This window comes from Vipera berus (genome assembly GCF_964194415.1).
Source record: "Vipera berus genome assembly, chromosome: 11".
In the NCBI taxonomy this organism is placed as follows: Eukaryota; Metazoa; Chordata; class Lepidosauria; order Squamata; family Viperidae; genus Vipera; species Vipera berus.
In genome coordinates this window covers 756,063-780,364 of record NC_138214.1, presented here as the reverse complement: position 1 = coordinate 780,364, position 24,302 = coordinate 756,063, and the positions used below count along the sequence as shown (strand labels likewise).

Genomic DNA, 24,302 nt, shown 5'->3' with positions numbered 1-24,302 from the left:
GACACCTGAAAAAACTGCCTGGAAAAGATCCCCTGTGACCCCAAGACTGCTTCATCACCTGCGGGAGGTTTGTGAAGGTTCTGGCCTGGCTGCAAGCAAAGCCCCGAGCTGTATAGACCGCTCTCTGCCGCCCAGCAGCCGCCTGATGTTCCAGCAGAAAGCAGGCAACATTCATTGCCCATTAGCCAGCATTTAGGCTTAAGCACACACAGTCCCCCCCCACGTTAAGCTTATGACCTCCAGCACAGCCCCCTCTCCAAAGGCCTCTGTTCCCTCCCCCTGCCAAACAAAGGGGAAGTATAAGACAAGTTCTGAGACAGGATTATAAAGGTTTATTTGTCACATTTTGCCCCCCAGCAAATCCACAAACTCAGGTGGAGGGAGGGCTCGGTCAAGGGGGAGAGAGCAGAATGCCTGGACAGGAGGGGACGGAACCTTCATTGGGGGGGAAGTCAAGCTCTCAAGGCCCCCCAGGGACAGGCAGGAGAGCCCCAATCCCACAGCAGGCACCCTCACCCTCCTCGCCCTGCTCTGGAAAGAGGCCGGCCGGAAGGATGAGGACCTCCAGCGCCCAACGCTTTGGGACTCCAATGCCCAACAACCCCCACAAAGCCAAGAGCACAAGAAGAGTTGAACTACACGGAGAAGGCCTTGGATCCCTACCAGCATCCTGGTGGTAACAGCTCGTCGAGCCCCCAACATCCTCATGTACCTTGTCCTGGATCCCAGCGGATCCCATTACTCACGCCACAGAAGACACATTGCTGCCTTCATCTTTCCTTCCAGGCAGAAACATACTCTCCTTGCAAAGCAGGGCACCCTAAAAGCACAGGGTGAGGGAGGGGAGGTTCCTCCTTTACGTGGGGCAGAGATAACCAAGAACCGAAGGTTCCGATACCTTCCTGGGCCAGGATGACCCATGGAGCCCTAGTAGCGCAACTATAGGGGGGAAATAGAAGTCTGCAAGTCTTTAGACTGATACACCCTGATATTTGGATTGTGACTTACATCTATATCCCAAAGATGGTTTTTTTTTCAAAAGGCAACGGGACTTCCTTGGTTTTCTCCTTGAAAACATTTCGCTTCTCATCCAAGAAGCTTCTTTAGTTGTGATGAGCAGTGAAGTGTTTTCAAGGAGAAAACCAAGGAAGTCCCGTTGCCTTTTGAAAGCACCTTTGGGACCACCATGGCCTGGATGACTGAGAATCTCCATAGCTCTCTCTCTCTTCTTGCAGCCCACCGCCAGGCCTCTGGAGCACGGCAATCCTGGCTGCTCTCTGGCCCCAATCGAGACCCCTCCTGTCTACCATGCTCCATGCAAATGAGGGGAAGGGGCAGTATGTTCCCGTAATTAACCAGTCCTTGCTTGGAGAAAGCAAACTGGCATAACAGCTTTCTGGCAGTGGGAGGCCAGGGCGCCCTCTCCCCCAGCTGGCAACCAGACCAACTTCTCTGAAAGTTACCATTCCAAGGCAGGGCAGGCGAGGGTCCTCACGAAAGGACTCGGACACAAGCAAAATCTACCACACACACTTCCAGGCAGACAACTTTGGCCTTTCCTCGCATTCATCACAAACGGCTTTGGGCAGCTGCAGAAGAGAACGGAAGGAAGTCTGAAAACTGCCTCGCTAAAGGATCTTCCGGGTTATATTGGAACTCCACCTTTCCCCTTTCAGGCCTGCTGGGAAATCAGATCGGTTGCCGTGCCCAGGGCCCACACCAGCTCCGCTCGCCAAGGAGAGGGAGTGCTGGGAAAATGGTTTCTGACGCTCTTGTACTTGTGCCACCCTCACTCTCCTGGTCTCTCCGGGGGGTGGGGGGTGGGGGGACCCCCCGAGAACATGCTGGACGCCTAGGACAAAGCAACCGCCATTCCTGCAGCCAGAGCTGCACTCGGAGCAAAGTCGACCCTAAGCAGAGCCAGCCACCCCGGGACGGTCGGTGAGCAGGCAGTGGCTCTCCTGCACCAGCAGGTCAAGGGCTCCAAGGGGTCGCTGCAGCCTGGCCGCCTCAAGGCTTAGAGCACCCAAAGCTCCTCCTGGGAAGACAGGCTGATCAGCCCGGTGTTTCCGGGGAGCTTGGACTCCCCCTTCTTCGGAGGAGGAGACTCGCCTTTTCTAAAAAAAACCTTCACACACACACACACACACACACACACACACACACACACACACACACACACACACACCATTCCCCATCATCCGTTCTTCAGATCGGTTCCCGGCATTGTGTACTTTAGTGTTCTCTCTGGTATCAAAACTTACAGACCTGTAAGAAAACATCCTTTACTTTTAGCCAATCATTTCATAGGATTTTCTGTTAAAATATAGACAGGGTTTTCTCCACCCTCCCCATTTTCTGTTTAACAAAAGCTTCTAGTTAATCTGCTGCTAACTTTACAGGTATTTATCTACAGGCCCCTCAGCTGCCCCAATTCCAAAGAACAAGGCTGAGCTTGGTGCCCCTTTCCCTCCTCCCCACCCAGCTCTAAAGCACCCCCCGAAGCCGCCCTCCTGTTCTGGGTAGAGCTTGGAATAGCACAGCTGCTGACATGCCAAGTGAGGGGAGAAAAGGCACTCAACACAGAGACGTGTAAAAAGGGCCCAAGGCTCTCACAAAAAGCCTCGTCCAAACGAAAGAGGGAAAGATAGAAAAACGCCACCAAAATAGTTCATCTGTATAAAATGCCCTTCCAGGTTAGAAAAAGAAGAAAAAAATCGACACTGATCAGGGCTCTGGTTAAGGCCAGATCCGGGTTTCCTATTTCGCTACTGCAGCACAGAGACAAACCCAGAGAAGGCGTTTTGGTTTCTCAGCAACAGCTTTTAGCACCTGCTTGCCTGCTTGGGGGCAGCCGGGAGCGGGGCCAGGCGGGGCCAGGCCAGCATTTCCAGAAGGCCCTCTCGGCCAGGACTGTCACGATCAAGCCAGGTGATCTCCTCGCTCCCTAGGACAGCTTGCCCCCTCCCCACCTGCTACCCTCAAGCAGGACGAGTGCACAATGGGCAGGACTCTCCACTCGAGCAGCCCCGAGACTGGCTGATCCTCTTCGCATCCACCAAGGCGTAGTGTACCGAGTCAAATGACAGATGAGGCAGAAATCGGCTGGTGAGTCCAGACCTATCCTGGCTGGGCCTGAAGCACACCCCTCCGAAAAGGCTTCTTCGGGGCAGGAAAGTTCTGGCCGTGGCAAAGCGCTTTCCAAGGCTCTGCTGGGAGAAAGGCGTACGCTGGGTTCACGAAAAGACATGGCACTGGACAGATCGCTCTCTTCCCGTGGCCGCCGGCCTCTTGCGCCCAGCCCATGTGCAAGGCCAAGGCGGGCACCAGAGCTCCTGGCATTCCAGACTCTTCTGGGTGTGTAAAGCTCCTGCAGCAGAAGTGGGGGGGGGGAGAGAAAAATGCTTAGTTTTCTTTAGTGCACAGAGGGCAACAAACGACAGAAAAGGGGAAAGGGGTGATTTACTTTGCCCCCCGTCAGTTCTCGTCACCCCCATATGTGGGAACTGCATTCCAAAGACTCGGGTAGGGACCGATGCGGAGAGCCCCTAAAGAAACGGCTGCTCACAATAAAGCAGCTTTCGGGCCGGTAAGGCATCACCTGGCAAGACACAAAAAACTGCCCAGGATCATCTGCAGGAGGCAGCCCTTTCCTTGACTTTTATACCCTATGATTAGAGCTACTCACTTATAAACGGCCACCTGGTTGCTACCAATCATCCATTTGTTTTTAAATAAAGATGAAACATTTTAGTACGTGAGGAAAAAGAACAAGCGCAAATGGCTGACATATGAACCCAACCAGGCAAGGGCAGACCCAACGCATTTCGCTTTTTCAACTTGGGCGATTCCATTTCCACTTGTCTCCTTCGTCCCAGACTGTCGCGTCTATTGGGAGGAACAATCAGGGTTGCATAGCACATTTTCTCCCAAGGAAAACAGACGTTTTCCCCCTCCATCCATCCTCCTCCTCGTCTTCCTGTACGGCAGTTATTTTCATTTGAACAAAGCCAAACAGCATTTAGTTTGGCCCAAAGGACAGAAACCGCGTGGAGCCTTGCAAGAGCTGAAGCACCTTTCATCCCTTCGCAGAGAATGCCCTGGTGGCTGGCAGCAGTTGAGGGAACTTCCATCTGAATGGAGGGGCCCGATTCATGGCTTTCCTGAACCAAGAAATATTGGGGAAAGGGAGGGGGGCTGGCTGTGGGGGTGGGGTGAGCAGCCTTCAGGAATCCAGAGCCAGCGTGTACATACCTTTGTCCACATGAAGTTAGCTGGGGACCCAACTGTGATTGGAAGCCTGTGACGTGCTGGGGTAACTCGTAGAAGACGGAATGGGCTCAAAGTTGAAATCCAGTCCTTCTCCATCCATGAGGTCGGTGCTGATGATGTAATCCACATCACACTGAAGGTCCTCCATGTACATATCAACATCCAAATCGTTGGGCAGCTTATCCTGACTCCCATCAAAGGCCGGGAAAGTAGCAGGCAGCGAGGACTGGGCGCCCATCTGGGCGGACTGTGCCGAGCCCGAGCTCTTCAAAGCAGACAGGCCAACGGGGCTCTGAGAAGAGGCCGCCATGGTAAAGGCGGAGGGCAGCCCGGCGCCACCAATGGACTCCAGCTGCTGCTCCAAAGGTTTTCTGAGCAGACTTCCCAGGCTCATCTTGGGCTTGGATGGCTGGTCCCCCAGGAGCAGGAAACTCTGACTGTTCACCCTGCTTCCGCTCTGCGGGAGAATTGGGTCCACCTGGGTCATCATCACATCGCTGGCTGGTGGCGAGTTGGATGTGAGGAGCTCCTCCAGCGACTGTGAGAAATGGCCGCTGGAGCTGGGCAGCAGGTGATCCATGGGACTGAACAGGGAGCTGCCAAACGAGCCGGAGGCCTGAGCAGCAGAGCTGGGGGCTCGCAAGGGGAAGGTGGGGTTCCTCTGGGCCGCCCCGCTGGACACCGGTTGCTGAGTGGCCAGCAAGGATGAGGAACTAGCCGACATCAGGTTCAGGCCATCAATGAGCTCCAGCTCCTCCGTCACTGTGGGAGGCACGTTGCTGGACGCGCTGGAGTAGACGAGGGTGGGGAGAAGCTCCTCGTCGGCAAGGTCCTCCTGCTCGGCCAGGACCGAGGAAAGCCCCACGCTGCTGGCATTTGAACTGGTCCGAGGCCGGATACTGGTCCATACCTCCGAGTCCTCGTTGCTCCTGGAGGAAGGGCTGCCCGGCCACTTGGGAAACTGGGAGACGGGGCTGTCGGACGTCGGTTCTGGAGCAGCCGTCATGGGCGGCTTCTTCCTGTGCGTTTTCCCACGGAGCTTGGCCAGCTTGCTGCTGTTGTCCATGGAGGCCGCTCTTCTCCGTGGGGCTTTCCCACTTTTGCCGCCTTCAGGATTCAGCATCCACCAAGAGCTCTTCCCGGTCGCTTCATTGTGCACTTTGATGAACTTGTTATGCAGGGAGAGATTGTGCCGGATGGAGTTCTGGGAATAAAGCGGGAAGGACAGAGGGTGAGATCAATCCCACAAACCCCACCCATGAGCCGCCCGGGGTTCCTGGGCCATAGGAAGACCTTCCTGGGTGTGCAGCTACAACCAGCCCCACCACCCGCAGTCTCTGGGGCACTGGGAAGCTGCCCTTTGACCTATCAGATTGCTCCCGCTTCCCTACCGTAGCAGCCTGTGGATTTCAGGTTTGTCAGATCTTATTAGACTCAAAATACCGACCTGGAGAGGGGGTTGCTAAGCACATTCGAAGACCAAGAACCAGACTTTACAGAAAGCCTTGCCAAACATCCCAAGGTCACTGTCATTTCTTCCCCCTATTTTTCTGTTACACAGACATAATCTTGCATTTGAAACACCGACATCCTTTTCTTTTTTCCAATACTTTTCTTTAAATAATAAAACGTTAAATCATTTCAGTCATGCTATATAAACATTACGGTGGGGAAATCGGCATCCCCGCTGTACTATCACCAACTGCAAATAGTACAATCTCTCAAGATTTATCATATTACAATACAAGGGGAAAAAACAACATGGGATAGAGTGTCCGGGCCACGAGTCACCCACCCAGTTTCCTTGTGGCTTGTCCGCTTGTCTCCTTTCCCAGAGGCCTCCTTGGCCCTTTTCTTCCCCTTCTGCACAGCGCAGGGATCGGGACCCTTGCAAGAATGGCAAGAATCCTGCCACTTCCTTTCCCCGCTGGGTTTTCAGTGACTGGGTTCAAACACGGCACTAAGCAGTGGTGAAAGAAGCAACAGCGTGCTGAATGTGTACAACGCATCCAGCCCAAAGCAAACAAGCCGCTTTATCGTTCAGCACTGCATATGAACAGAGCCAGTGTGACTCCTTCTGAAGGGCATTCATCCGCCTCCAGACCAGGCGTGAAGAGAACGGGAGAGCAAATAACAAACTGGGCGGCCGGCATCCGAACCCCACCAGCTATTAACAGAAATGACAGGGTCACTGTTACCCTCCCAAGCGGCACAGAGCAGGCACAGATCTGACTTATGGCACTGGGCTACGCCTATTTTGAAACCTGAGCGGCCTTGCCTTGGCTCTGCCCCCTAACCAGTGTTACTAGCTGGTAACTACCAACTGGCTACAACTGCACAGCCAGAAGTTCACGGATCCCAAGCCACAAAGCTGTTTTCAAATTCCAGCCGAGAATTCTTTGGCTCCCAGACTCCTTGTGATCGGGCAAAAACCACAGCTCCTTCATCCCTGACTGTTCTTGATTTAGAGCAGGGTCCTTATTCCCTGCGTGGTGGTGTTTTGCAGGCTGTGCATGGCTTCAGAGCTCCATCCCACAGGAGCCAGCAAAACAGCCAGCCAGCCACAGTCCCCCCTTCTCCTCAAAAGGAATGGTGGATGCCACCTAGTTGCGTAACCGGCAGATTCTGGCCCGCTTACAAAGTGACTTGAGAGCAAGAGGTGGGGAACAGCGTGTAACTTCCTAAGGATACTAGTCAGGTTTCACTTCTGGGGAAGAGGCTCGTCTGCCAGAACCGCAGTGTGCTCAGCTTTGCGTCAAGAGAGCTCTTTGGCCCCAGGACAGAGCTGCTCTGGGACTGCCAGGCTCGGCTTCTCTTCTGAGGCCGACAACCCCAAAGTCAACCTGAAATGCAGGAACAGCACAAACAGAGGAAGTCAGCTGTCCCCTCTCACGGCAGCCCTCTTCAGGACCAAGGGGGGTCCCTTGCCCCAAAGCCATCTGTCTTGATCCAAAATCTCAGTGGGGTACCTTCTGGAGGTGCCAAGACTGTCTCCTACAAGCAAAAAAAATGCTGTAATACTGAGCCACACAGTTGGGGGGGGGCAAAAGAGTGGAATGAGTCAGAATCACTCCCCAAAGAACAGCCAGAAGTTACAGCAAAGCAAAATAGTTTAGGAACCAGGTTCACTCACACACACTGTGCTGAGCTGTCATCTGGTTTGCTGTCTGCTTAGCATGTTTATGAACCCAATCAATTGTGACTCTAAAACAAAAGCAAAAGTTTACAAAAACAAGCTTAGTGGATGGGTGAACCCAGCCAGAAGGTTCTAAAAATGTCCAGGTTCAAATCACTAAATCTGATCACACATTCGTGGCAAAATGTTTAATCAATACTTCCAACAAAGCTTAGCTCCTTCTCTGAAAAAAGGAAAACAAAAACTTGGAACCCCATGAGCAAACTAAACCCCGTTTTAAAACAAGTTGAGGATTACAAGCTCAAAGCACGTTACCTGACACCCCCTTTCTAAACAGCAATTTCTGTACCCTGTAATTTCATGGGGGAAAGAGATCCATTTTTTAAAAGCCAGAGCTTTCAGAAGACTCTTCGCCTTGACTTCTGTTGCCTTCTCAGCATGGATCCATCTCCTCCACTCCCACATTTTCTGATGCGGGTTTCTCAGTCCAGATGACTTGATACTGTCTTGGAAGAAGGCTACTACTTTGGGCGCCATCAGTCTATTTCAGGATATCAAGTAGTGGAAAAGCAGCACCAATTAGCTCTCTCTTCACCACAAGCAAACACTATTTTGATACTACAGTCCGGCCCTAAAATGGATCTTAAAAGGGCTGAGCGGTAATAGCTCATTCAGGAGCTTCCAAACCTACAAATGTTTGGCAGCTGGTTGGGGCAAACTGTCCTCACCAGAACAGACAGGAAATCATGGTTTGATGAGCCAAACACTCAGACATTCCTGGGAGGAAGGAAAAGCATCTCCTGTATCAAATTGCCAGCTCCTACAGAAGCGTCTGCCAAGGAAGGAATTTGCCCTCCGTAATGGAGCTGGAAAAGTTCAAGTCAACATAGCCAAGGAATATCGTGCTGACTGCAGAAACCAGGAAGAAGGATCTAATGTTCTGAGGGCAACCTGCTTGCCAGAGGTAGACGACAACTCACGGCATCACAGCCACACTGATTGCCTAGGGTTCTTCAACAAAAGAGAAAACAACTTTTCCCTAACCATGTTCCTCGCATAATTTTATATTTTTATTTTTTTTATTTTAATCCCATTTATATCCTGCCCTTCTCCGAAGACTCAGGGCGGCTTACAAGCTTAGCAGTAGCCTTCATTCTATGTATATGCCTGCTTATTAGGGCTTTCACACACACACACACCCAAGCGGCATTATTACAAAGTCAGCTTAATTGCCCCCAACAATCTGGGTCCTCATTTTACCTACCTCGGAAGGATGGAAGGCTGAGTCAACCTTGAGCCTGGTGGGACTCGAACCTGCACTAATTGCAGGCAGCTGGTGTTACTTAAGGAGGCATTAGCCCACTGCGCCACCAAGGCTCCTTGGTGGAAATGGAAATTGCCATTTACTCACCTCACCTCACCTCACTAGATTGTCTCACTTGATCCCTGCAGGTGAGATTTGAGAATATTTATGTACAGGTAGTCCTTGGTTAACAACCACTTGTTGAGTGACCAAAGTTACAACAGCACTGAACAAGTGGCACTTACAACTGGTCCTTGAGGTTCTGGCTGGCCCAGCACCTTCACAGTCACGTGGACACAATCTGGGCACTTGGCAACCGGTTCAAACGTATGACAGTGGCAGCATCCCAAGGTCAGGTGGTTGCTCTCTGCTGCTTCCCAGCTGGTCCCAACGAGCAAAATCAATTGGGAAGCATGCCGAAAAAGTTGCAACTTGCCCAGGTAAATCTCCCATGCCTGGCAACAGCCACTCCAAGCCTCTCCACCCTGGCACTGCACCAGCCCCTCACGCCCTTAAGTGCCCCCTGCCACACTTGGGCTATGCCAAACCCTCACCTATCCTCTTCCCTTACCTGCTTGCCAACCTGCAAGAGAGCTGCCTGGGACTAGCAACTCCCTCCTGGCTTCCCCACAATTGTGGTTGTTCAAAGCCAGCAGGATGTTGTAAAGAGATCCTTGCTAATTTCCTCTGCCCTTTATTTTAACTGAACAGCTTTTTTTATTGGTCAGTGTTAGATTCTTGCCAGCTTCAGTATCCTCGTAATGCGACTGGGGGGAAAACACAGCTCCAATCTGCCTCTGCACAGGCTCCTTCCAGAGGAAACCTTTCTCCAGGAACCAGCATCAAAGTCTTCCCCAGATAATTCCACTTGGGTTACCAGGAGCAGCCAGGGAGCTGCTGCACGAGGAGGGGGTGGGAAAGTGCCTGCTGGGACTCTGAACCCAACTGGCTTTGGGGTGGGGCATGTTTGTCCTATTCTGATTCAGTTAAGCACACCCTGTTTTTTTAATCTACTCTTTCAGCCAGGAAACATTAGTTGATAATATCCTCTCTGCATTCTCTAGCATTAACTGCCCTGAAATATCACCAAGTTGAAACTTTATTTGCTTCCTCATCTTTGTCCTATTCCCCCCACCCCAAGAAACCGCCTTCTCCTCCTCGACCCAGTAACCAATAACCCAGCAGCCGTCATAAACCTGCCCATACCGAGAAGACGTGCACCAATATATCGCTGGCTTCATTCACACATCAACCCAAGCCATAATGCAGCATAGCTTGTTTGTTTGAAGCTTAGAGAACTATATGGATCCAGCCATTGTAATTAGCATACTTATACCCTAAGGACTGTCAAAACGTATATTTTTCTAAAAACAGTGTCAGACCTTCCTACTGGTGCTTTCCCAAGGCACCACACCTTTTCTGCATGTAATAGAGTTCACTGAAAAAGGAACCAAACAGGCTCTTAAGGGGGGAAAAGCACAGAAATGCACCCTTTTGCCCTCGTGAGCTTTAAGGACGCTTTAAGGGGAAAATGTAAAAAAGTTACTTATAAACCATGAATAAGGAAATGCAACTACACTGTGCTACATCATCTGAATATTCTCCTTTTAACTCAATTCTTAAATTCTGTATCAGAGGGACAGGAGAAACACCCATCGAGCCATTTCCAGGCATTCAAAGCCACCAGCAGAGCACGGCGTTCCTCTGAAGAGACTGAAAAGGAACATTAGAGGAGGTTTGGCACATCCTCGTCTTAAAGTGAACTATGACAGCCAGTGCAGGGACATCCATCTTCTTCTCCTGGCAATCGGCACCAGAGAAGCCCAGCACAGGGTTTCACGTCCCAAGGTCCAAACCACAGCCAGGGCTTCTTCCATCTGTACCTCAGAAAAGATCCCTTTTTAAATTGCATAATGCTGTACAGAATAAAATGGAGCCAAACACTGTAGTAAAAAAGGTCTGTTCAATAATTGCCCTTAGAACTCCAGTTAGTGAACTTTCGTGATTCAGCATCTTCATGCTCCTAAAAAAAAAGACTGAGCCACTGGGGGTTTAAATTCTGCTCAGACTGAAAGAGTGTCACTCATAAACCTCTGCATTCCAAAACAGCAGAGATAGCTTGCTACATGATTGGGATACCCCGTGAGCATCAGTCATAAACATATGTTTAAAATCAACAGAGACCCTCCCCTAAACAAAGGCTTTTTCCTAAGCAGGGCCAAAAAGCTTCTCATTGTAAAGAAAGATAGCAGACAAGCATTTCCAGCTCAAACAAATTTCTACCATATATGCATACTCTAAAAAAAAGTGGATAATTCATACACGTGGTGCTATTCTGGCACTCAGAACAGAGACAAACAGCCACTGAAGGAGTCGACTGCCTTTATGGCTGGCACTGCCAATTTTTCAAACAAATACGAGTCATGCTGAAAAAAGCCTTTAAAAAAAAAAGACTGCCAGCCATACCGCATTTCCTCAGAGCAGAAGAGACACGCTCGCTCTCGGCTCAGAGGTCCTTTTCTGAAAGGAGGGCTGTGAGGGCTAGGAATGCAGGCTATGAAGGAGATATTTATATTAAGCATCAGCACAGCTGGGTGACAAAGAGCTGAAGCCCGGGACTGAGAAAGTTGTGACACTCGGTCCTCTGCACCAGACTGGCTGAAAGTCCCAGACCTCACTCCTGCCTTTCCAAGAAACAGCGGAGAACATTTACAAAGGGGGCAGGGAGTGGCTTTTCTTGGAAGTGCTGAAACAAAGTGAACTGCAGGGTCAAGCTCAAGAGGAAAGAGCACAACATTGGTGGGGGGGAGTCATCTGCTGCACAGCTTCCCAAAGTCCACCCTTTGATGACTGTTCAGGATCCATCCTGAACATGTGAAGTAAGCCAAGATTTAAGACAACTTCACAAATCAAACCAGGCAGTGATTTATTATATCCAGTTTGTCTAACGTGACTGGACATTCAGTAGACAAAAATGGAACAAAGCTGTAAAATCTCTTCCCAAATCAAGAAAACCCCTCCCCCAACCCCCCAATCATAAATTTTACTTTTTCAAAGGGAGACAAAGGAGGTAGAAGAAGCCTGCAGACATTTCTGGACTTTTCTCAAGGCCTACAGGAAGCAGCTTCCTTGCCCTCTCTTTCTAATTTCCAGCCACTGAAGCCGTTCTGGTAAACCTCCCCGCAGAGCTCTGCCCTTGCAGTAACACTGCAGGGTATCTGGGCCATGGCAATAATCAGGGTAGTGTGGTGAGAGCCAATCCCAGATCTCTCTGCCCAGGGACACCCTGCAGGAGTCAATATTGCCAGCGCACATGGCATTGAAGCCACCGTCCTTTCCACTGGGGCTGAAACTCCTACAAGGGTTAAGATTAAAGAGTTCCAGCGTGTCAGCTGTAAACGGGCTCAAGGCCAAGCAGCTGCCTAGGTGCTCAGCAACTTAACAGCCGAGCGGGGCCATCTGTAGCTGGGCTTGTTTGGTGTCCTCTCCCCGCCTTTGTCATTTCTCCCTCCCTAACTGAAAAGGAAGCAGTTGCCTTACCTGGAAGGATGGAAGAGCGTCGGTAGCCCTGCAAGATGGCAAAACCGCCACACAGGCCAATCTATAGAAACAAGCAACTCTACCTCATCTAAAAGCAGGTTCCAGGAAGCAGGAGGTTTCCTGAAGCTGGCATTCTGCACATGCTCAGAAATGTTCTATTTTAGAACAGCACTTTATCCTGAAGCTCTTGAAACTAAATCCTGTTCAAGTAACTTGGACAGTTAACAAATGAGGGACTACTGCACATCAGCCCAAAGATGTGCAGCCTGTTTCCAAATATGCGGCAAGACGTGGGGACAGTCAGCGTTGAACCGCCCGTGTTCTAACCCTGCCTTCCAGAGCTGTTTTCTAAACAACACGTTTGCAAGCTGGCACTAAAAGCCGTTTTCTGAGGAAACGATGCCAGAATTTCCACAATGCACCTGCAGAACCCCTTAAAACATCGGACCATCCCTGGCAGTTTTTAGAATTTACCAGAATTCCTGTGGGTTTTTTTGTTTTACCCTGCCAAAAGAATTGGAAAAAATGTGCAATTTACTGCCTTCCATTCCTATTGCTACGATTCAAGAAAAAATGTGATATCTTGGCACCGCAATATTTTTATCATATAGAACTCAATGGTTTTTTAAAAGATAAAAGAGGCTAACTTTCAGGTTTCATATAATGCGGAGCGAAGGCCTAATTCACCAAGCATTATTCCAGTTAAAAAAAAACCAGCCGTGCAAAACGGACTGGAAATACCGCCAGGAAAAGGGAGCCGCTCTCGGGGCCCCGAGACCGAGCAGGGCGGCCCTCCTGGATCCTCCCGGGGCGCCTCCGGGGCCTCCAACAGCAGCCGCAGCGGCGGGAGGAGGGGGGGTCGTCCGGGGCCCGGGCGGCCTACCCGGCAGGGCCGCCTGGGCCGCAGAGGGGAGAGCGGGGCTCACCTTCCAGCCGGCGGAGCTGTTGCTGTCGCCCTTGTCGCGGAAGTAGGGGACGGAGCGGACCATCCACTCGTAGATCTGCGCCAGGGTCAGCCGCTTGTCGGGCGCGCTCTGGATGGCCTGGCTGATCAGGTCGGCGTAGGACTGGCTGCCCCAGGCGTTGCGCCGCGCCCCGCCGGACCCCGCGCCGCCCCCGCCGCCCTTGCGCGCCCCGCCGCCGCCGCCGCCCCCCGCCGCCCCCGCCCCGGGGGCCTCCCCGCCGCCGCCCCCGCCGCCCGCCGGCTCCTCGGGGCTGGTCGCCGCCTCCCCGGGCTCCGGCTCGACCACGGCCACCAGCTCGGGCCGGGGCAGCGGCCAAGTGCAGGAGCGCGGGCGGCTCTGCGGGGGGAACTCCGGGTCCAGCGCGGCCAGCGACGAGGAGGAGGAGGAGGACTCGGCCGCCTGGGGGCTCCCGGCCGGTTCCGCCATGATGGCGCCGCCGCCGCCGCCGCCGCCGCCGCCTCTCCCGCCGCCCTCAGCGCCGCCACATCAGCGCCTCAGGCCGGGGCGCCCGGCGGGGAAGCGCCCGCGGAGCTTCGGGGCCGACGCCGCGGGTCTCCCCCGGCCTGGCTCGCCGCTCGCTTTTGCGCCCGCCCGCCCGCCGCGGCCTCGCCGCTGCCCAGCCGAGCGCAGAGCCACGAGAGCAGCTCGCCGCCTCGGCGGCACTCTGTTTACCACAGGCGAGGCAGGCAGGCAGGCGCCCCTCCGCGCGTGCGCCGTCACAGTGCCTCTGCGCACGGCCAGGGACTCTCTTTCCCGTCAGGCAAAGCAAGCAGACGGGCGCTGGGGCGAGGTACCTTCCGAACTACAACTCCCGGAGGGCCTCGCGGCAGCAGGGAGGGATGGGCGGATGCCCGTACGCGCCTTCTTTTGGGGGCCCTTACATAAGCAGGCGGCCAATCCGCTGCCGCCAAAACAAGTCCGTCGTGCTGTGCCGAGATGACGCCCCTCCACCCCCCGCCTTGCTGGCTGTTCCAAACTTACGCCCTCCTCCTTCCCGCAGCTTGGCTGTGACCTCTTGTGCTGCTCGCCGCTTGATCTAAACCCGCTCCAAATGGAACGGCATCTCTTGATGGGTTCACACTGCAAACGTTGGCCGCGAGTTTCACAGTCTTTAGGCAAGGGCGAGAAATCAGCCTCTCCCCATTAGGCAAAGCTACAGCAGCTAAACTCACGAGCCTCCTCGGCTGGCTGAGGCGGCGAGGGCAGCCGGCTGTGATGCAAGCCCCCTGGGCCACTTTTGGCACCCTCCGTCGTGCGTAAATCCAACCCCCCCCCCCCGTGCTTAGTACACAGCTTAGTCAGTGCGTCATGAACCTCTAGCTCTTCCAGTTGAGGAAAATCCTTTAATCACAGGACTTTCTAGTAGGCAGTGGTGAAACGTTTGCTCCCTTTTTAATATTTCATGCATTTTCCTTCTGACAGGGCATGGTACCAAGCCATGACTTATCAGAGGCTGGACGATCGTCTGAATATGGTTAACCTGATTATTAAAATATTCTCTGGATAGAGTGAATCATAAGATACCTGGGCAAACTGGGTTTATGCAAGAAAATAACCAAAAGTTAAAACTGGCCAATCTAGCATCGTCTGCGGATGCGGCTAGTGGGGAACAGCTGCAAGTAGTCAGAAATGACTACACTTGCCCATCAGGGAGCAATCCAAGCTCCACCTGGTTTTAATGCACGTTGGAGCTCTCAATCTACCAGCATGGGCATACCTGATCATAAACAGTAACAGAAGGGAAAAGGCATTTCTGGGTCCACACTTTCACAGTTGCTTTTGGGCAAAAACACACCTTCCAAGTCACTATATTGCCGCCTCACGCAGGACTCTTAATTCGAAGATGGGCAGGTTTGTCTGGGCTGTAAAAAGAGATTGTTGAATGCAATTACAAACTGAAAAATCCCAGAGACCAGAAGGTATGTCAGGTGTCACTCTCCAAGGTCAAGAGAAAAGGGCCACGGGATCCCTGTTCCCAGCCTTCAGGCCACTGCTATGCCCTGTCCAAAGATGCACTGCCTAAAGTTAAAAGCAAGCAGATTGTAGGAAATTCTACTACTGTGTCCCCGGTGGGGTTTTTTTTTGGGGGGGGAAAGCTATATATAAGGTCATCCCTGGGAGCCCACCTGCTGCAAAATCCCTTATCCTGGCTGGAAATTCTGGAGGGTGAAAGGCTGCTTCAATCCAGTTCACCTTCACCTTGCCGGTTCTTGCGCTTTGCTGACACCTGCTGTAGGAATTGGCTGGTGTGTTTTTTCCTTCTTCCCGTTTTGGCTGCAGCATTTTCAGCTGCATTTTGCTTTCAAGTACTTGGGTGCTGCTTCTGCGGCGGCTGTTATTACTACTATGCTTGGGCTCTGCTTTTCTATTTTGAAGGAGGCGGTTATAAATGCATCGAAATATCATGAGAAGGAAGAGCAGAATTAAAACGGGAGGGGGAATAACCCTCCCCACGCGAACTTCCAGGACCTTTTTTTAAGTTTGCAATCCGACGAACAGGAAATCCCACCGCATTTTAAGGCGTTCTGATTTCTGAGCCAAGGCACGTTCGGCCCCCGCCGCCCCAGCCCGCACCTCGCAGAGCGTCAACGACCCTTCGGCTCCACAGGACAGGGCGAGGCGATCTCGCGCATGCGCCCAAATCACGAATATTTCCCTCTACGAGGCAAGAGGCATTTCCTTGCGGTGCAGCAGTCAAGGCCCGCTGGCAGACAGCCCCGCATCGTGGATACTGCCTCCCTTCTGCTGGGTGCGGGCCGGACGTAATGCTAAATGCAGGTTCCCGGGGACCGGAATTCCGAAAGTCCGCGCCATGGATAACGCATCAACACTCCCTTCCCGACAAGGATAGGCTTAGCTTGTGCGCGTTGCGGGGTTGGCGCGTCGCGAACCCCGGAACCTGAATCCCAGTTGCGGTTATGCAGGGCGGAAGGGATGCCGCGCCTTTCCGCGCAGGTTCCGGGGCGGCGCTATGTATTGCGGCGCCGCAGCGCTGAGGAGGCGGAGGCGGCGGCGGCGGCGGCGGCGGGGCGGGTTCCGCTGAAGCGGCTCTGACTGAGCTCCCCACCGCGTCTCGCCATCATGTCCGAGGCGGCGGTAGCCGACACGCGGCGCCTGAACTCGAAGCCGCAGGACCTGACGGACGCCTACGGGCCGCCCAGCAACTTCCTGGAGATCGACATCTTCAACCCGCAGACCGTGGGCGTCGGGCGGGCCCGCTACACGAGCTACGAGCTCCGCATGAGAGTGCGTGGGGCGGGGCTTCACGGGGGCGGGGCTGCCAAACGCTGTGGGCGTGGGGGGGGCTCCGGGAGCCTGCCTGGCCCGCCGCCCTGCAGGGGGGGTCCGCTCTGGCTCAGCTCGGGGACGGCCCAGGGGACGGCCTTCGGGGGCTGGGTGCCGGCCCCTGGAGAGCGGCGCCCCGCGGAAGAGCCCGGGTCCCGACGGTGGGGGAAGGCCTGGAAGCTTCGGGGGCCGGGTGGGAGCCCCTGCCTGTCCGCCTGCAGCAAGGAGGGGAGCTTCTCCCGCAGGGGCCCGTAAACGGGGCTCTGCCTTCCCAAAGCGCCTCTGGGGAAGGCCGGGAGGGGCCGCCGCCTTCAACAGGCTCCTCTTTCTGCCCAGACAAACCTGCCCATCTTCAAATTGAAAGAGTCCTGCGTGAGGCGGCGATATAGTGACTTTGAATGGCTGAAGAATGAGCTGGAGCGGGACAGCAAGGTGAGTGCCGGCGGCCGGGCAGGTGGCCTTGTCTGGAGTCAGAGGCGGCTCTGGGGCGACACATTCTGGCTGAGCATCTGGAGATGCCCGTGAAAACAGCGCGTCTCGCAAGGGTGCAGTAGGTCTCGCTGCTAAAATGACATTGTCGGCTTGCAGATTGTAGTACCTCCATTGCCAGGCAAGGCCTTGAAGCGCCAGCTTCCTTTCCGGGGTGACGAGGGCATCTTCGAGGAGTCCTTCATAGAAGAAAGAAGACAAGGCTTAGAACAGTTCATCAACAAGTAAGGCCTGAGGTCACGTAGGGCCGTTTGCGGAAGCTAAACTCTGGGAAAGAGTGGCTGGGTCATGCCAGAGGCAGGGAAACTCGCTGAATTAAGGGTTTAGTGCTTTAGATGAGGGGGTCTCTAAACTTGGCAACTTTAAGACTTGGGGACTTCAACTCCCAGAATTCAGCCAGGAAGTCCACATTTTAAAGTTGTCAAGTTTGGGAACCCCAACGTTAGATGAATCTCATTTGCTTTAGTAGACACTGTTTGAAACCTCAGTTAAATTCTACAACTAGTTCTCAACTTATTATAATGGAGCCTACAATTATGGTTGTTAGTCATCCAGCAGTAATTGTAGTTGATTTTATGACCTTTTTTATGGTGGTCATTAAGTGAATGTAGCGGTCAATAAATGAATCCATTTTATTCAATGAGCATTTTTCGCCAGAAGCCAGAACTAAACACCAGAAGTAGAAAGCATTAAAAATTGTGTTTGCATGTCTGAGACGCTGTAAACAGCTGTAAAGGTGAATCCGTTGGCAAGCTCCCCAACTGTAACTGCATGACTGTGGGGGGGAGGGGGGGTTTGTGGTGTCCAACCTTTGAAATTGGGTCATAAGTATGTGTTTGAGGGATTGATGGTAAGTTGAGGACTACCTGTATTTCCATTAAATGAGCAGAACACATTTAGGGTTAAATAGGTGGACTAAGTTCAGGCAAGACCTGGGTTCAAGTCCATCCTCAACTGATAGATTCACCTCTTTTTTGTCTCTTTTTTGCATCTTGCCTTATCCAGTTATGGGCGGTGGACGTTAGTCTTCTGCTATGGGCAGAGTGCCCGGTTTTATTTGAAAAGTATTTGTCCATCAGAGAATATATATCCTCCATCGGAATAAGAGCCATATGCTGTTCCTTGGCCTGCTTCCTCTGCCACCGCCAGCAGCTGTTATCTACCTCTCATATAAACTGACATCTTCTCAATTTGTTTTTCCAATGGAGCTCAGGGAACAGAACAGAGTGAGTGTCTAGATCCCTTAGCAAACCCTTATTTTGCTGGTTCCTTCAGGGCCAAAGGAAAAAGAATGGTGACTACAGCAAGACCCTGATTGCATTGTGTACCCGTTGTGATCTTTCTTTCTTGTGTAATGTCAACCAGTAGGTAGCTACTGGACCATGTAACCCCCCTGCCTTTCCTCATTCTCCTGGCAGAATCGCTGGACACCCGCTGGCACAGAATGAGCGCTGCTTACATATGTTCCTGCAAGAAGAAACTATTGATAGGAATTACGTCCCAGGGAAGGTCCGCCAGTAGGGGAGCCTGGCATCTTCCATATTTTTCCTCTCTCCTCTGCAAAAATGACATTTATTTTTACACTTTCTTCTGAATCAGCTTTTTTTCTCTTTCTGAACTCCCCGACTTCTCCAGTGTTGCCTATCATGCCATCCCATTCCACCCCAGCCATGACAAATTCTGTTGGTTTTTGGTTTCTGCATGAAAGGTGAGGATTTATGAATAGCTGTACTTATCGGTGGAAGTGTAAAGCTTGCCAGGAACTTGTGTAAGAATATACTCTTGCGATTTGAGCCTTCTGCTTTTGGATATGGAGGTAGGGAGTTTTCCTGCCTGGACATGTGTCCCTGGGGAGAACTTGGCACACAGAGTCTCTGTTGCTCAGAGCTTTTCTTTCTGTCAATATTAGTATCTCTCGGGCCTGAATGATTAAAGCCAGTTTCTGCTTTCTAGTCCCATCTCCCTTCTTTGAAGATAGTGTTATGGACCAAAAACCTCTTTTGTCAGCAATTCCAAATTCCTCTTTGGAATTCTACTCAGCCATCATGCAGGGACACAGGTGAAACACAGAAGAGTTTTTACCAACTATTTCTGGTGGAAGAGAGGATCCCCCATAGAGTAGGCAAAATCTGCACCCCTGCAGATATGAGGCTCCCCATAATTTTTCAGCAATCTCTTGTGCAGGCCACTGCAGATTATACCATGCAAAATTACAGGCTACAGTAGCCTGACGTACAGCAAAAGGCTGTGCAAGCATTTCATACTTGAAAGCACCAAGAATCGTTGTAGGGCTTCTTCAGCCCATCAGGGATCCTTTAGCCAAATGAATCTTTTCCCTGGTTTATGCTGCAGCTGCAGAGGGCAGCCAGTTGATCCTAGGAAAGCGGCTGTATCTGCTTTTTTTGGAGAGGGGAAGGTTGTTTCTGGGTTTGGACCCTGCGTGATCTAGTCATTTTTGCCTTTGAGCTGGAAGTTGTACTATGCAGTGCTTGACCTGCTTCTTTTGCAGAATCTTTCTCTGAGCTCACAACTCTCAGCTTGCAAGATTGTGGTGCAAATTTCTCTGCTGTTTCATATGTAATGAAACAGATTTTATAGACGAGCGTGGGTATTTTGTTGTCCCCCAAGGAGCCTCCTCAGTTGACTAGGCCTCTGTAATGCCCAGCATTCTCTATGGGTTCCTCCCGCCAGGAGGGGTAGAATATCAGTCCATATCCCAAAGGCGTTACTTCTTTTGCACCTTCCACAGTTTAGGGTGGGCATTTAAGATAGGGAGTGAAAAGGGAGAGGCCGTATAAATTATTTTCTCAGCATTCCTCAAGCTTGCCCACGTTGGCTAAACAATATTTGAAGGGCCTCTGGTCTCCCATTCCAGCTCTGCATAAAATCCAGTGGAGGGCAGAGCAGGGCTGGGAAGCAGTAGATAAAATGAAATGACTAGGAAGAGCTTGAGGAGCAAGCAGGCTTCCAGAGCTGCTGCTGCCGCTAGAATAGAAACATCCCAATCTGGAGCAGCCGGCTGTCACCATACAAAGCTGCATTAGCTGTGGGTTTTAAATGTACTTTTATTTGGTGCACAAGTCTGAAGATCCGTGGCTGTTGCTGCTGTACAGAAGTATATTTGAATGTGGGGCTTACAACTCGGCCACCTGTGTCTTCGACTGACCGACTGATGTAACGTCTAAGACTGGTTCACATTAAAATCGCTGTGAAGTCAAAGATTTGTGCGTGTCCTGCCAGGAATAAGCGGGTTTTAGTACGTTTAGGTGGACCTACGGTGCAGCTTTTGTGGCTGTAGTAGGGTCTGTTGCGGGTGACGTGGCCGCGCTCTCGGGATCCGCCTGCAGGGTCCTCTGCCTTCTGCAGCTGCGACGGAGCCCTTCGTGAGCGGGCGACGGGAAGCCGGCTCGGGGCTCTTCCGGGATTCCTAGGCGGGGAGGATGCGAGCGGCCTGAGCCGCTGCTCCTGCCCCCCTCGCCCTCCGGAGGGAAGCCGCGGACCGACCCGTCAGCGCAGCCTCCTCGGGCAGGTGCCCGCTGCTCGGCCGCTGCCTGTCTCCGAGACGGTGGGACTCGGCGGCCCGCGCGGCTCCTTGAGCAGGCTCCGGATGGGGGCTCGCCCTCCGCTCCAGGGAAGGGATCAATGGGCGCTCGGGGGGGGGGGCGGGATGCGCCACGGGGCCACCACCCACCCCCCCGCGGGGCAAAAATGGTGCGAGCTCGCTGGAGGTCGGAAAAGGAGAGGAGGGGGAGCGGTGCCCCCTCGCACGCTTCCGATTGGCCGCCTGGCTACACGTGGTTGCAGGGCTCCTGGACGCAGATGGGATGAGGTCCTCGTCGGATTGGTAGAGCGAGGACCAATGAAAAGCCAGGCGCGGAATGCAAATGTGGCGTCGCGGGCGCGCGCCCGCCCAGCTGGCCCTTCGTCTCGGTGGCCGGAAGAGGGCCGTGGTGGCCGGCTTGTCGCCCGGCGGGAAAGATGGGCGTCCAGCGTCCTCCAGGGCGGGGCCCGGTAGATGACTGCGGCCCAGGGAGGGTCTCCCTTCAAGGGCCGGGAAGGGGGAGAGGCCTGGGCTGGCCGTGCAGGGGCGGTTGCCATAAAAGTGAATAGATTACAGGGAGTCCACAACTGAGCCCAAGATTTCTGTGGTTACATGAGGCAGTTGTTTAGCGAGTTTTGCCGTGGTTTACGGCCTTGCCTCAATTCTTAAGTGAATCACTGCAGTTGTTAAGTTAGTAACCCAGTTGCTAAGTGAATCCGGCTTCCCCATTGACGTGGCTTGTGAGGTGGTCGCAAAAGGGGATCACATGAACCCAGGACACCTCAACCTTCATAAATACGAGTCAGTTACCAGGCATCTGAATTTAGATCACGTGACCACAGGACATGCTGCAATGGTGGTGTGAAAAACGGTCCTAAGTCCCTTTTTTCAGTGCTGTTGTAAATTTGAACGGTCACTAAATAAAGTGGTGTATGTGGAGGACTACCTGGACTCATTGTAGTAACACCTCACAAGGTGGTGGCTGTGCAGGGAAGGAGTGCTACCTCCGGCTCCTGAGGGAGAGGAGGGTTCTAAGTCGCCTAAATCGTTGGCCTTCAGTTTCATGGCCTCATTATTATAATGAGTTGTTGATCAATAATCATTGATTATTTCAATTTTGAACACTTGCAAAAGTTTGTTTGCTTTGACCTTGTACCTTGTCTGCTGTGAATGTTGGGAAATAAATAAGATCTGCCGAATACTGTTTCGTAGCTGATCATTACAGAGCAGTGCCTGGATTCTGATTCTGCATGGTGCCTGATCTTCATCTCTGCTGACAGGAGTAGCAGTAACACTGGTAGAAAAAAAATATGCCATAGGAAATAGGGGAAATATGTAGAGTGCATTTATTTTTATATAATATATATAAGCATCTGTTTCTCCTATTCCTGTGAGGATCTACTCTGACATCTTACATTTAGCAATAAACAATTTTTGAACATAATGATTTGATGGCAGTTTATTCTTATAGTAACTAAAATTAGCAAGGATATGTAAGTCAACAAAACCACTGAACAGCTTTTCAGTGTTGTGGGGGACCAAGGACCAACTGGATTATCGATCTCTGCAAAATAAGCATCTGGAAACACTGATATTCCACCCTAGAAACATGTAAATTGGGATAGGTTGCTCGTTGATGTAATTTTGCAGTGCATTTATCTACTGGAGTTGTCAGCATTCTACATTTACAAACTAGATCTAAGCCAGAGGCCATATTTTGGTTATTTAGGGGGTCAGGATGTGTAAGGGGATGAATTGAATTCAGATAATTGGAGAACCACCAGAGAGATAGTTGCATTTTCTGTCAAAATGTATGTAGCCTTTTTGACAGAAGCTCTGACTCACACATTTGTGCAGGATCCCGAGCTCTGTTTTGCCAAACCACACAGCCTTAGGGCTCAAGTTTAAGCTGTTCCTCTACTTCTGCTTGTGTTTCAACAGCTGGAGGCAATAACATAGCCAAGACAGCATCTCAAAAATATATAACGGAATGGTTGCCTCATCAGCTCACAAGCAATCCTCCCTGCCAGTCCCATGCCCCACCTGTTTCTTAATGCAGGGGTGGCTAATCGCCGGCAGAGGGAAGTAAGGTTCCAAAGAATCTTAGTTAGAAGAGCAGGGAGCTTCAGTCAGGTTCATTGCAGGCTTGACATTAACACTGTTCCTTCGTGTGGCATTCTGTGAAGGAGGCAGACCATGGAAAAATGATGTACAAATACCGAATAAGAGGTTGGATTAATGATTTCCAAAACTGTTTCCAATAATTCTATATCAAAATAAAGCTGAATCATACTGAGCTGAGATGTTCCTGGTAAAATATGATTCCCTGCGCAGTTTTAACAAGATTGAAGAGTGCCGTGAAAGCTGATTTTGCAACGTCTCTGCATAAGATTCTACTTGGAATTATAAACCGACTTCTCTGCTACTAATGTGATGAGCATTTCCTGTGTGACAGCACACTTCTTGCTAGCTTCCTCTCTATAGATGTGGTCATTAAGGCAGATTGCCGGAAAAGAACTATTCCAATCTGTAATTAAAATACCATTTCTATGTTGGGATGCTTTGTCGGTTGGGAAAATGGTGCCCTTTAGTGGAAGACGACAGGTGTGCTTTGCTGCAAGGAAAACCGGTAGTTTAGAGCATTTTTCACTGTCCAGGTAGTCATGAGCTCCTTGCAAATCTGTACACGTGATAACATCAGGACATCAGTGATCTGTGCTACGTCTTGGCCATCTGCCTGGCTCTTCATCCGCTAGTCATGAGGTTTCAAGTGTGGCGATTGCTGCTCTCTGATCTCCACTGAATGGCTATGAAGTTGTGTAAAAGGCTCATTTCCTCTCAGGGTCAAATCTTAATTTAGGCAACAAATAATTGCATTTATTCTGTACCAGATTCCACTTCCAACTTCCCTTCCTTCTGCATAATAGCAGAAAGATAAGGAAAGTGTCAGGGTTTAAAGGGTGAAATAGAAAGCTTCTAAGTGAAGAATTCTGTGGGTAAGTGAGCTTGAAAAGTGCCTATTAAGTTGACCGAATGACCTACCGAGGGAGGGGGGGCCGTGAAGATTTCAAGGGTCTGAGAAAGGGTGGCTGCTCTTCGTTAATCATTCACTTTTTCAGTCATTATATGTTTAGAAAACATCTGACCCTATTTATTCCCTGTCCTGAATGTGGTTAATACTTGCTGGAACTGTAGAGACTAAGGAGGAGAATCTAGACGTGGATTCTGTGGAAAAGACCCTTAGGAGATTTCTAGATAGTTTTGAATGGATGCTTTTACGTGTGTCTTCATTTGGTTTTCTTCTTTCCTTTTTCTTTTCAAGAAGAGCCACATTCTGAAAAGGGCTGCTGAGAGTATATGATGAATATTTAGTAAAAGAAATGTTGACAAAGTTAATGGGACTTCCTAAGTTTACCTTCTCTTCCGTCACTAGAGCATTGGTCTCTTTGACATTCTTCCTGGCTGGTTTTAGTGGTGCTCTGGTAGGAAACCAGGGGCCAGCTATCGTCCGCCTTGGCTCACTGGGGCCTGTCAGAACGGAGGGGCTGGAAGCAAGCCAGCCGCTCAGGGCTAAATCAAATTGCCCGTAAGTTTATTGGAATCTGGCATTTGGTAAGCCTTCTCCTCTGCCCTACAGCTGGCAGTTGGTCAAAACTGGGAGCCTCCTCCCTGGCCCTCTAGGCAGAGTATGGCCCCTTCCTCAGCAGGGCGGCCCCCAGCCTCCTCCCTGGCTGCCTCTGTGCAAGTCCTGAAGAAGCCCGTCCTGCTGCA

General features: G+C 51.6%; 2 protein-coding genes across 6 annotated transcripts; one reads left to right on the top strand and one right to left on the bottom strand.

The window, feature by feature from the left end:
• Window positions 1-317: 317 nt before the first annotated feature.
• Window positions 318-13,925, bottom strand: FOXO4 (forkhead box O4). 5 transcript variants are annotated; one of them, XR_014027546.1, is made up of 4 exons: window positions 13,178-13,925; window positions 4,255-5,476; window positions 1,183-3,370; window positions 318-1,055 (listed from the first exon to the last, which is right to left on the bottom strand). XR_014027546.1 is itself a non-coding variant. In XM_081336283.1 (3 exons), the coding sequence occupies exons 1-2, from the start codon at window positions 13,640-13,642 to the stop codon at window positions 4,271-4,273; spliced, it is 1,671 nt and encodes a 556-aa protein (XP_081192409.1). In that variant the 5' UTR covers window positions 13,643-13,925; the 3' UTR covers window positions 318-3,370; window positions 4,255-4,270. The 5 variants fall into 5 exon arrangements, 1 of the variants encoding a protein (XP_081192409.1); XR_014027547.1 differs by having other exon boundaries at window positions 318-2,117; window positions 2,153-3,370; XR_014027548.1 differs by having other exon boundaries at window positions 318-2,128; window positions 2,159-3,370.
• Window positions 13,926-16,179: 2,254 nt separating this feature from the next.
• SNX12 (sorting nexin 12) lies at window positions 16,180-18,942 on the top strand. Its single transcript, XM_081336488.1, has 4 exons — window positions 16,180-16,462; window positions 16,838-16,933; window positions 17,090-17,214; window positions 18,409-18,942. Exons 1-4 carry the CDS (start codon window positions 16,298-16,300, stop codon window positions 18,509-18,511), a joined length of 489 nt encoding a protein of 162 aa, XP_081192614.1. The 5' UTR covers window positions 16,180-16,297; the 3' UTR covers window positions 18,512-18,942.
• Window positions 18,943-24,302: the final 5,360 nt, after the last annotated feature.

Excerpts from the sequence above, each read along its gene's own strand:
- FOXO4 (XM_081336283.1), bottom strand. The coding sequence starts at position 13,642 with ATGGCGGAACCGGCCGGGAGCCCCCAGGCGGCCGAGTCCTCCTCCTCC. Across the intron at positions 5,477-13,177 it reads ACAGCTCCGCCGGCTGGAAG|AACTCCATCCGGCACAATCT; the intron begins GTGAGCCCCGCT and ends CTTTATTCCCAG.
- SNX12 (XM_081336488.1), top strand. The coding sequence starts at position 16,298 with ATGTCCGAGGCGGCGGTAGCCGACACGCGGCGCCTGAACTCGAAGCCG. Across the intron at positions 16,463-16,837 it reads GCTACGAGCTCCGCATGAGA|ACAAACCTGCCCATCTTCAA; the intron begins GTGCGTGGGGCG and ends CTTTCTGCCCAG. Across the intron at positions 16,934-17,089 it reads AGCTGGAGCGGGACAGCAAG|ATTGTAGTACCTCCATTGCC; the intron begins GTGAGTGCCGGC and ends GTCGGCTTGCAG.